This window comes from Parasteatoda tepidariorum, chromosome 9 (assembly GCF_982258835.1).
Source record: "Parasteatoda tepidariorum strain Cologne lab strain chromosome 9, Ptep-v5.0, whole genome shotgun sequence".
Lineage (NCBI taxonomy): Eukaryota > Metazoa > Arthropoda > Arachnida > Araneae > Theridiidae > Parasteatoda > Parasteatoda tepidariorum.
This window is the reverse complement of record NC_141763.1, coordinates 97,488,168-97,501,090: the sequence shown is the minus strand read 5'-3', so window position 1 is coordinate 97,501,090 and position 12,923 is coordinate 97,488,168. Positions and strand designations below refer to the sequence as shown.

General features: G+C 27.6%; 1 protein-coding gene across 1 annotated transcript in view; it reads left to right on the top strand.

Moving 5' to 3' along the window:
- pea (ATP-dependent RNA helicase pea) overlaps positions 1-12,923 on the top strand; it is a 48,267-nt gene that overhangs the window by 32,000 nt on the left and 3,344 nt on the right. The window contains exons 15-22 of the mRNA XM_071186115.2: positions 996-1,181; positions 2,506-2,592; positions 4,341-4,464; positions 5,827-6,008; positions 6,924-7,064; positions 8,137-8,349; positions 9,407-9,487; positions 10,855-10,983. Coding sequence (XP_071042216.1) covers positions 996-1,181; positions 2,506-2,592; positions 4,341-4,464; positions 5,827-6,008; positions 6,924-7,064; positions 8,137-8,349; positions 9,407-9,487; positions 10,855-10,983 — 1,143 coding nt within the window. The remainder of the gene's footprint in view (positions 1-995; positions 1,182-2,505; positions 2,593-4,340; positions 4,465-5,826; positions 6,009-6,923; positions 7,065-8,136; positions 8,350-9,406; positions 9,488-10,854; positions 10,984-12,923) is intronic.

The following is a 12,923-nucleotide window of genomic DNA, read 5'->3' as shown; positions in this document are numbered from 1 at the left end:
TTTAAAGTATTGTATTTTCTGCAAAGAGATTACAAGGTTAACCGACAAAAAGAATTTAGTGTTATATAAACAATGATGTTTATATAACAATCACCACCAACAATTGCTTTCAATATGTCGGTCTAAACACTTTGGCATGCGGCCCTTCATTGGTCAATCTGCTGTGCATGTGGCCCTTCACTGAAAAAGGTTGTGCACCCCTAATTTAAGTCATTTATTTTCGTATATAATGATTTGAATAATTTTGTTTTATAAAAAATATTTTAATGTAGTGTATACTATATTAAATATTATTGAATATTTATTAATTCTCCTTATTCTGCAATAAATTGTCCAAAGAAGAGATACTTTAGTCTGCATAGCACAAAATATTCCCTATCCTTTTGGAAATCTTATTTAATTCAGAATAATTTTAATTTAATTTATCGAATCCCATCATTTGACCTCTAGGCCATTTGATCTCTTGCTCTCAAATGTTTCTTCACTCATTGAAGAAAGCAGTTGGTGCAGGACTCTCATCCAAATACGAAACAGTCATTTCCTGGTATGAGAATTATATATGCTTAAACGAAAAAGATGCGTGCGAAAACAGTCATGCTCTGTCAAGAGTCCAAAAGTTGGTACTACTGCAGCATATAGTGTGTTAGAAATCACAATAATTTAAAGCATCTTATGGAATAGTAATGTAGAAACATAATCGAAACAATAATTTAAAGCATCTTATTTAGTTTAAGATAATTTAAAATGCTTATTTAGATTATAAATTGAAATTGACTCTTATACCATTAAGTTCATTTTTAATTGTTTTTAATGTATAATTGTGCTTATTTTTAGATTAAGAAATGAAAAATTATAAATTTTCTACGAAAGTTTTATTAGAACTTTTTTTCAACATTTTTTTATGTCATAAAACCTAAAGAATTATTTTGTCTTTTTTCTGATCAGGTTATCTGAACTAGAAAATGTTTTAATAACATTTCATATCTCTTTTTTAGGTTGGTTACACCATTCGTTTTGAGGATTGTACTAGCCCTGAAACTGTCATCAAGTACATGACGGACGGTATGTTGTTGAGAGAGTGTCTTGTTGACCCTGACCTGAAAAGTTATGCGGTTGTGATGTTGGACGAAGCTCATGAGAGGACAATTCACACTGATGTGCTGTTTGGTCTATTGAAAAATGTAAGATATTGACTGTGTTACATAGCTGCCAACCCTGTGGCAGAATCGTGGCGACATTGTCGCAGAACATTATAGAGCTCTTGTAAAAAGAAATTTTTATTTGGGGTTTAGAAGTTAGGTTTTTTTTTCTGTAAAAGTTTTTGAAATATTTTTTTCTGCAGAACTTCTCAACCCCTTCCTGCAGAATTATATTCAAGAAATGTTTTTCTCACATAGAGGTAGAAAAAATGCTCATGATTTTTTTTTTCTACTTTCTTTTGAGAATATCTGGCTTTAGCTAGAATTAGATTGATATTATAAAAAGTAATAATGGCAAAAATTTCAAAAAGGTTAACTATGCAAATATTTTTTTTTAAACACAAGAATATCACCAATAATATTAGAATATGTATTCTTTTATATGTAGATTAAAAAAGTTCTTACATTTATAATTAAAGAAATTATATACTGTTCTATTTTATAAGGCTTTTTTTTCAAACAGAAAGTGCTTCTGTGACTTTAAATTAGTAACATTTACATTTGTTACTATTAAAAATGTCTCTCAGAAAAGTATTAGTACTAGAGACAATTGTCGCAGAAAGTTCAAAAAAATTCTGCCACAGGGGCTACCAACTCTACTGGATTTACCAGTAGACTACTGGATATTGCCACTTTCTCTTGGTTTACTGGTTTAATCAAATTTCTCCCAGCTTTCATGCATTTTTAGAAAATTCCTTAAAATTAAATTTCCTAAAAAAATCCCTTTTGAAGTAGAATTTTTCACAGTTTATAGCATGCTCTAATATTTAACTTAATGTTACATAATGCCCTTTGCACTACTGCACTTTTTCAATACTTAAATTAATGTTACATAATGAATATACAAATACTGAATACTACAATTGAAGCTCGCTTCAATTGTAGTATTCAGTTTAAAGCTTTTCTTTCTTCTTTAAGATTTTCTGTTTATTTTTATTTGGAACTCTCTTTGTAAATTAATTAAAATATCTTTAATAAACTATCAATAATAAATTACTTATCTATTATTATAAAAAATTACAAGTTAACATAAGAAAAAGCATTTCAAGTTCATTTAATGTCGATCATAACTGGTAAATATTACTTACTTTTAATTAAATATTTGTATTTTGATGACAAAAAAATTCCTTATATTTAAAATATTTAGTATATAATACAACAGTTAGCATGTAGTTTATATTATTTCATAAAATCTACTGGATTTTTTGCTGTAGCTATGGTGTTATTTTTAATAATGTTTTCATAATCACCAATAGGCATAAATTGTATAATATTTGTTATTTATTTTATTATTATTTATCTACAGGCTGTGAAGCGCAGGCCAGAACTAAAACTTATTGTTACATCTGCCACATTAGATGCTGTGAAATTTTCTCAGTATTTCTTTGAAGCAGTAAGTATAATTTGTTTTTTGTTTTTTTCGTGTCAGTTTAAATTACATTTATACAGTATTTTAAATTGATGGCATAAAGCATTCGGTGTGGGAGAAATATATAGAAGGCTCTTATGTCTCTACTCCCTCCTCATCACTGCATCATACTCTACTGCATATCCTCGTATTGTACTGCTATTACTTAATGATTTTCCATATTTAGACAATTCTCTCTCCTTTTTTGTATAAAAATAAATTAATTAATAAATTTTTGTGCAACTCAAAAAAAAAAAAGAAAAATTATATTTTTCTAAAATGTTTTTCCCCCCACTTAAGTGCGAAAACTATTACCAATTGTATATCTGCGAACCCACGTTGATATTGTACAAATTGCTTACATTAGTGATTCGGTACATCCTTAAATTGTTCTTAAGTTTGGAGGCAATATTGTACTTAGTTTTTATATTTTGGACTTCCAGCTCTGCTTATTATTGTTTTAAAAATACATGATTGTTTATTACTTTTGATTTCATATTAAGGTAGTTGAGCAATATCATTTTAATCTTCTTAAAAAAGTTTTTTATTAAAATTGCAGTCTGTGTAATTAAATTCCATGTTTTTAATTTATAATTTGTAATGTTGTATGCCTATAAAGTTTAAATAGTGTGTAGAGAGATAGAAGAAGTCCAGAAATTACAAGTAAAGATTTTTTTTTTTTTTTTTTTTGCTGCACTGTTAATATGCACTGCAGCACTGTTCTATAAGTTTTGATTTCATATAAAAATATATTTTATCTAACTGCAAGATTTATTAAGAATGATGCATGAATTGATTAAAAATAATGTCGTTGAATTGTTTTAAATAAACTTTATTGTTGTTGTATTTTTGATTTTGGTGTCAAGTAACCCTTTTCTCTAAAGTAACCTCTTTCCTCAGAGGTTTTGCCTTCACTAAGTAAATGTGGATTCCATAACCTTGAAATGCTCTTGTGATATTTTCTCTTTTAGTCTAGTTTTTCCTTTTTATCTGTTTCTTTTTTTCCTGTCAAACATAACTTAAAACACTGTTAGATACTGTTGTGACTTCTATCTCACTCATGCTTACACTTTTAAAGCTACTCTGTTCTTGCTTTATGCAAGCGAGAAGTATGAAATATCAAGTTCCAAAGGGAAAAAGAAATTAAAAATTCTTACAAGTTTTAGTCTTTTTTAAAATTATTGATAAGACTAATTACTTTTTTATTTCTTGATCTGCTCCATAAAGATGTTTCAATCTTTCTTTTTTTAAGTTGATTAAAAATTTGCGTAATCTTTTTGAAGCAAAGAAGGCCAAATACTTGACAGCTGTAAATTAGTATTCTTAAAAAATTGTTTTGTGTATAATTCTACTGAAGTTTAGAACTTAGTTTGTTTCGTTTAGAATTCCGGAGGAAAAAAAAAAAAAAATTTTTATTTTTTTTTTTATTTTTTTTATTTTTTATTTTTTTTATTTTTTTTTGATAATTTGACTTTATTACTTTCACTGTGAATTCTGAAAATTGATGTTAAGTGAGAAATTTTAATTAAATTGCCTCACCTGTTTTTTTTTTTTTTTTTTTTTTTTTTTTTCATTTATTTTTTCTGTTTATTACTATTATTATTTTTTGTATTCTTAACCAGTTGATTGTAAAATGCTCATCAAAAATAATTTTGTTTGATAATTTTCTCTCATTATAATATTTTTTATTTTGATATTGTTTCGTACATTCAACTACATATTTATTATTTTAGCCTATATTTACCATTCCTGGACGTACATATCCTGTGGAAATTTTATATACTAAAGAACCAGAAAATGATTATTTGGATGCTTCTTTAATCACAGTTATGCAGATACATTTAACTGAACCAGTAGGCAAGTATTAAATAATATTGATTCTTGATGCTGCAAGTACCTCTGATATTTCAAACATGTTTAATTAATCTTGACACATTTCTTTAATTATTATTATTACTATACCTGTGTAATCTTTTTTTGCAGTCAGTTATTTTCTAAGAACTTTAATTGCAGTGGTTGGATGTTACTTTTCTGTTTTCTTTGATCTTCACCAGATTTTCTAATTAAAATTAGTTTTAATGTGTTATTAACCGTTGTACATTTGTTTCTCATTTTTCCTTTAATTATTTCCATAACTAATTAGTATTTTCTGGTCAACTGTTTCACTGAAACCATTAAATAGTGTAACCATAAAGCTGATATTTAAATTTTTGTTGATCAAGTACAAGTCTTTTAGTTACATGTAATTGGTTTAGAAACATATATTATTAATTCTAATACAGTTGAAAAAACTGGATCATGTTAGATTGAATAAATATTTCTTGATGACTGATCACTTTTGAATAAGCCAATTTTTTATTCCGAACGATTTTAAACATGTGGGTAAATTAAATTCACAAACCAAGCTCGTCTTCTAGAAGTAATTGAAATAGTGACTACATTTCCAAAGTAGTTTGTAGTCGCTACATTTAAAAAAAAATAGCTGTAGTTGTAGTTAACTACAAAAATAATGTAGTTTTTCCAACCACTGTTATTACTTACCTATTAAGGGCAGAGATATAAAATTGTATTTTTTAAGTTCTCCTTTCAACCAGTGATTCTGCTAGATTTTTAAAACTACAGTCTCTCCCCAAAACTTCCATATTTCTTGTGCCTTTTTTCCTAAAATTGGGTCCCTATTTAAAATAATATAATAAAACATTTTTTTTAATTTTTGAAAGTAACAAAATTTAATATGAAACTAAAAAAATTTGCTGCTCGAATTTATAGTGCATCTCAAAAATTTAAGAAAGGAGTATTTAAATCTAAAATTAATAAAAAAGAAAATTAGGAAAAAAAATATAGAAATCTGATTATCAAATTTTTATTATGTTTTTATTAAATAAAATTTGATTATGATTTAAAATTTTAGCTATCTGATTGCTCTGCACTGAAATAATCTAGGAAGGGCTACTCTGAACGCTTCTGACTCACAGCAATTTTTAGTCGTCTTAACGTTATCACTTATAGTTAGTTTAAAAACAAAATTTTGCTAGTATATGTTTAAGTAATATAGTGTGACTTGTGACAAGGAGGAGAAAGGTGATGCTTTGTGACAAAAGGTAAGACGGGGGTAAAATGTATTTAAAAGAAATAATAACACTTATAGATGACCCCTAATTGTATATTCTATTAAATTAAATTATAAAATTATTGACAAAATTTTGTTTTTATTATCAGGTGATATTTTGCTTTTTTTGACTGGTCAAGAAGAAATCGATACGGCCTGTGAAATTCTATATGAAAGAATGAAGTCATTAGGCCCAAAAGTACCAGAACTGATCATACTACCTGTTTATTCTGCTTTACCAAGTGAAATGCAGACTCGCATTTTTGAACCTGCTCCTCTAGGATCAAGAAAGGTCTTCTTTTTTTTTTTTATTTCATTAAATTAGAAATTTTTTAGTTTAATTTTACTATGTATTATTTTATTTATTTCATCTTATTTATATATTTTGCATTTGCCTCTTCTTTTTTTTTAATTTAAAATTCAAATTACTTAAATACTGTAATTTTAAAGCTATTTATTACCATGAAGACTTTTTTTTTTTAATTGAACATGTTAAATATACGAATTTAGTTCATTAATATTGTATTTTGACTGATAGAAAACTTTTTATTAATCAGTTGCTTCACCAAAAGTGAATAAACTAAACATGAACCAGAAATAAATTGTTTTGCATTAAATATGGTTCTCATGAAAATTGGACATAAACTGTCAAAGTGATAATGATTTTAATGCCACCAAACAATTAATGAAATAGTTCTTGCCTAATAATTATAAGCTTTTTTATAATATAATTGAAATTGGAGCCGCAATGGCTCTGGGGATAGAGCGTTCACCTTCCAATAAGGTGAACCAGGTTCGATCCCGGCGATGGCTGATCAATGTGAATTCCGCATCCGGCTTTCACCGACCACAGTGCTAATATAAAATATCCTCAGTGGTTAACAGATCATGGGTTTGAGTCCTCTTGCTGCCAGGCTATCTATGGTAGGTTTACATTGTTTTCCTCTCCATGAAACGCAAATGCAAGTTAGTCAAAAAGTCTTTCACGAAAGCAAAATTTCTCCCACTTCTTAATCCAGCCCTTGTCTTCTGGATTGGGTTCAATATTACAAGGCTATGGAGTTGAACTTTAGCAGTCGTAAACCCAAGAAATTGGGTCGTCTGTTTAACGACGGCTATAAAATAAAATACTATTAAATAAATAATAATAATCATACCCTAATTGTCATCTTGATTTCTCTGAAAGCTAACTTAATCTTTGTTTCAGGTTGTAATAGCTACAAATATAGCTGAAACATCCCTTACTATAGATGGCATTTATTATGTAGTTGATCCAGGATTCGTGAAACAGAATGTTTATAACTCTAAAACAGGAATGGATTCCTTAGTTGTTACACCTATATCACAGGTTTGTAAAAATGTTTGTTAATTTTTTCTCAGTTTTTTTAAACATTATTTAGACACTGTCTTTGTAGAGCAGGGGTGATTGTATTCTGGAGGTATCCCGAAATTCCGAGTTTTTTATAGTATCCTTCCCGGTCTAAAAACAAGGGAAATTCTGCATTTCTCAAGACCACTGGTTCTCGGACTTTCGCTAATCAGAAACTTAAAATTCAGCAAAATGATCACAGAATTCCACTATCTAAAATCTAAATTTTGAAACTTTTGCTATATCTTGCTTGCGAGAGGCTTACATAAACGTGATTATTTTGGTTTGGTAGATTTACGCCATTTTGAATATTTAAAACTGCACTGGGATCCTCTAATATTGTGATTCCTATTCACACGGTTTGAATATCAAACATCGATATATATATTTACATAATTTGAAAGTTGCTCGTTGCGATTCGTATTCATGTGGTTTAAAAAGTCGTACATCATAATTCGTATTCATGCAATTTTAAAATAATATATTCACGCGATTTCAAAATCCAATATCATGTGATTTTACCATAAACAATTTTTAAACCTACATAACAGTATCGAAATATGCATCCTGAAAAAAGAGTAGCCCGCGATGGATTCTCAAAAAAGCTAATATTAGTGTGAAGAAATGTGCTAGCTGAAAAATCTAATTTAGTGCTTGTTACTTTTACTTTGACAACAAAAAAATATAATCTACAAATTACTATAGTATGTGCTAAAAACATAGACATCCTAATAAATCTATCATTGTAACTAAGTAGATTTTATGCTAAGTTTCTTTTTTTTTTTTTTTTTTTTTTAATGTATGTTTTGCAAAGACCAAAACTGTATTCCATTACTTTTTTATTTCCTTTAATTTTGCCACATCAAGCTGTTAATAAATAACTTGCAAAAATTACTATGTAAAGCTTAACTATTATTTTTCAGCTGTTTACCTAAAATTTATAAGTTTTTAAAAGAAAAATAATGTATGTATCTTTAATTTTTTATTTAATTTCTTAAAATATCTATGTCATTTTAATTAAAAAATTTGTTTTGAAAATGATCTGTTATAGGCTCAAGCTAAGCAAAGAGCTGGCCGTGCAGGAAGGACAGGTCCAGGGAAATGTTATCGTCTCTACACTGAGAGGTCGTACAGAGATGAGATGCTGACCACTCCAGTACCGGAGATCCAGAGGACAAATCTCGCAGCCACTGTTCTGCAGCTCAAAGCAATGGGAATAAATGACCTGCTGTCATTTGACTTTATGGACGCTCCTCCACCAGAGGTACATTCTATTTTCATAATATTAGAATTTTAAAGAGTACCCTACTTACACTCCAATGTTAATGTGTCATTTAATATTTAGTTTTTGTGCTGTGCTTAAATCAAATTTATTTTTATATGATTAAAAAAAAATTTTATCATTAAATGATTACAATTATTATTTTTTAATTATGGTGTGCCAAAACTTTAATTCATCCTATAATATGCTATAATTTAATTCATGCTACTATGTTTTTTTTTTTCTTTAAAAAGAAGTTTTGCTAATGCTGTACATATCCAATACAAAGCATAGGTGCCTAAGAATCCGTAAATGAAGGTCAAATATTTATAAAATATCAGAACATCAGATTATAAAATTTTAATCTTTCTCTATTCAACTGGTTAGTGTGATTTTCATAATTATAATTTATCATGTTAAATTAAATTAGTCTCACTGTGGACTGATTGTTAAACATGAATCACCCAAAGTCTAACATCATTGGCAGCAATGAGTGGGTGACCACTTTGATCATTCCGCTAAGGGACCAAGGGTGTGTGATATCAATCCTTGTTAAACTGCTGTCCAGTAAAGTGCTCTACTTTGACCTCAAGTCGTCATGCTGTCAGCGCAGGTAAGCCACTCCTTTGCTGAGGATCCAAATTGTGAGGACCTGTCTTCAAATTATCCTCAAGAAGAGGCACAGTCACTTTTCCCCCAATTTCTTAAAGGTTACTATGGAATATTACTCATCTGGATTAATTCAAACCTCTGATCAACAAAATATTTTCCTAATTAATAAAAATAAGTTATTTCTAGAAATTATAAAAAAATTTGCGTACATTGCATTCTTATTTCAATAAACCATGAAAAGTTTGCAGACAATTTCTCACCACAAAGTATTTAACTCTCATTTGTAATATTTGTTTTGTGGCATATATTTATACATAACTACTTAGATGTAAATCTAAAGAACCTGAATAACCTAATTATTTTTATTTTGACAAAAATATATTATTAAAGTTGTAACTTTATTGGTTGTTTTTCGAAATGAGTAATAATAAACTTTATTTCATTTCAGTCTCTGATAATGGCTCTTGAACAGTTGCATTCCTTAAGTGCTTTGGATGATGAAGGGCTTTTAACACGACTTGGACGACGGGTAATATAGGCAATTCATTCTAAAGAAATAATAAGATTGTTAACTTCATGCTTTGATTGTAGCTGTAAATGTCTTATCTAATTCAGTCAACCACTAAGAAATTAAATGTTGTTGGATAACTGAGTTTAAATAAGGTTTTTTTTAAATTAAATCTTGGTTTTTAAATTTGAATTGCTGTAGTAATGTATTGTTTTTATGAAATTTAAATACACACAGATTGTAATTGTAATGATCCCGAAAGCTATCTATTTCTCAATTTTATTTCGGAGTTCTGAATATTGTATCACATAGTTTTCTCATCAATGTTTTTTAAGTAATGAAGGTCATGAACTACAATTACTATTTAATTAATGAAGGAAAATGAAAGAATTAATCTTAAAACAAGTTTGAAGAAGCAATATTGCAGCAAAAAGTCCAATATTTTCAATAGAATTACTTTGAAAATTCTTCATTTAATAATTGCAATATCTGCTTCATTCTTTATACATTATGTAGAATAATTCATCTTAAAACAGGTTAGAAGAAGTAATATTATTAGCAAAAAAAAAAAAAAACATTTTCAATAGAATTATCTTTTGAATTCTCTATTTAATAAATTAAATATGTGTTTTACTCTTCACACATTATTTCGTTAAAATATGGATACCAGAATAGAGTATTGTTTTGGCATTGCTTTTAAACAATAGGTCTTTCGGATTATTTGTTGCCTTTTTTTTATTTAACACTACAAGGCTGGGGTTTTTGGACGTCCTAAGCTGGTTTTCGAAGAGACACATGGGTTTTACTGACTAAAACTGTCTTAAAGTGTCCAAAACCCTGAACACTTGTAAAAGGTAAAAATTCTATATGTGTAACCATTGTATGCATAGTAATTACATTCAGTAATAAGTATTTGATACTTTTTATACAATTTGTTTTAACTTATTAAAGGAAAATAATATAATATAGTACTAAAAGATTTATAACTTTTGAAGCTCCACAATTCAATGAATAACAAGAGTGAATACCTTATGTTTTAAATAAGAATAAATATGCTTTTAATACTGATAAGTTATATTTTTGCAAAAGGATAAATAATGCAATATTTAAAATAATAAACTTTTTTAATGAAACAAGCACTTATCTTCTTTCTGGTTTTTGTTCAAAAATTAATCTTTTAATTTTCACAATAATTTTTTTTTTTTTAATTTTGACATAATTTGGAAGAAAAAAAAAGGTTTAGAACAGTTTAAGACAATTTTGGACAAATGTGTTTTGGACAGGATTGTTTAAACTGTGGATTAATCCATTATCTCCTAAACCTTACCTACTCTGATTATAAGTATAAGTATGTGTACTAATATTTGTTTTTGTTTTTTTAAATCTAGATGGCAGAATTTCCTATGGAACCTAGTCTTTCAAAAATGCTTATAATGTCAGTGCATTTGGGTTGCAGTGAAGAAATTCTTACAATTGTTTCTATGTTGTCTGTTCAAAATGTATTTTACCGACCAAAGGTATATTTACGCCTTTTTTTTCTTTTAATTGCTTAACATTGTTTCTCATTTTTATGAACAATAATAGTTTCTAGTCTATCTTAGTTTGTATTTTAAGAAATGAAGAAAATTAAGTTCCAATTATAAATGGAACTTATTATTATTCTAATACATTTCAATGGTAGTTTAAAGTTGCAAAAGAAAAGTCTATTAAGTTTAAAAAATTTTACTTTTTTATACATATATAACTTTCCTGCAATAAATTTTACATTTTTAATTATAAATACTACTTAATAAGTTAGGTTGTCAATCTTCTATGGATATTTAAAGGTATATTTCGTTTATAACAACTGTGTATCTTTTAAGTTTTGATTAAATGATAATAATTGTTAATAATCTTTTACTGCTGAAAATATTGATTGTTTCTGAGAAATTGCCAATATAGCTGTTCAAAATATATTTGGCCTGTTTAGAATCGCATTTTGTCAATTATATAAAAATACTTATAACCAGATTATTAAATCTCCATCTCTTGTACTCATCACCGACCACCTTCAACTTTTAGCTTTTTTATTAATAATAGAATGTTCATTGGGGAATTACTTATTCCAAAAATATTACTAACTACTTGAAAGATACAAACCACTTTACCTCTAAAGGTCAACTATTATTTTAACAACCATGATTCTTTAAACAATCTAGAGCTCAAATATATATCGTCATCCAAAATTTTCTTTGTTGTAACAAATTAATTTTTTTATGACTGAAATTCATTATTGTGAACTATCAAGAAATAACACTAAACTAACCAACATCCACGTTATAACTAATGAGTAGAAAGAAATTTAAAAATATATATATACTAAATTTATTCAAAATTTTTTTAATTAAAAAAAAAATTTTATACATGCGTTAAAATTGTATCAAACCATTTATCTCATAGCACTTCATTACCATTCTGGTGTTACTTTAAATTTCCAATCATTTTACATAGGCACTATTAATTTTTTTTTCATTTTGCACATATTGCCTATTCAACCCAACTAACCAAATCATATTTCCATGAGAAAAAAAAGGTTGAAAGTCATAATGATAAACTTTTCAGTGAATTCCAGAATCAAGATTAGTTTGATAACTTCCGTGAGTTCTTTCTTAATTTCTGCAATTTCAATAGCCATCTGCAATAGTTAAAGGGTTATAAGGTTAAAATAATAAGGTTTAGAATTTTTGAAGTCATTAATTACAGTCCTAGTTAATAAATAGATGGAATAAAATAATGTTATTAACCACTTTTTTTCTTCTAATGTGTGAAAATGTAAAGAAATGTATCTATGCTATTCAATGTGTCGTATATTTCAAGTATTGCTATTAATTATTATGTTCCAGAAAGTGAAAGATTATTATGCATTAGAATTGCCCTCATACCATAAATACCAATTAACTTCCTAACGCACAGATTTTTTGCAACAAGAAAACGCACTTTAGAACATTGTCTTTTCTTTGGGTGGACAATTTTGATATACTGCGCTTTTGTTTCATGGAAAAAGGCTATATTCAGAGATGCCAACTGCTCCAAACTCGCCAAAATAATTTTTAAAAAACGGTAAATAACTACAAAGTAAATTTTCCAAATGACTATTTTTGCTTGCTTTTTAAAAGGTATAGCATGACATAAGTACTATAAAGTGGTGAATTATGTGAGCCTACAAATTATTTAGAAATAGTAGTGGATAAAAATCTACTAAATTGAATTTATTAAACCAAGAATCACAACTGATTAACTACCATTTTAAAATAGATATTTGCTGTCCGGAGCAAGTTGGCATCTCTGTATATTTTATTCTTGAATAAATAAGTGTTATAGCTTACAATCCTATGTGAATGATAAATATCAATAAAACGATTTTTTTTCTTAGCTTTCACATTGTTATTTTCAATTCTCGATTATATTCCAGTGTGAA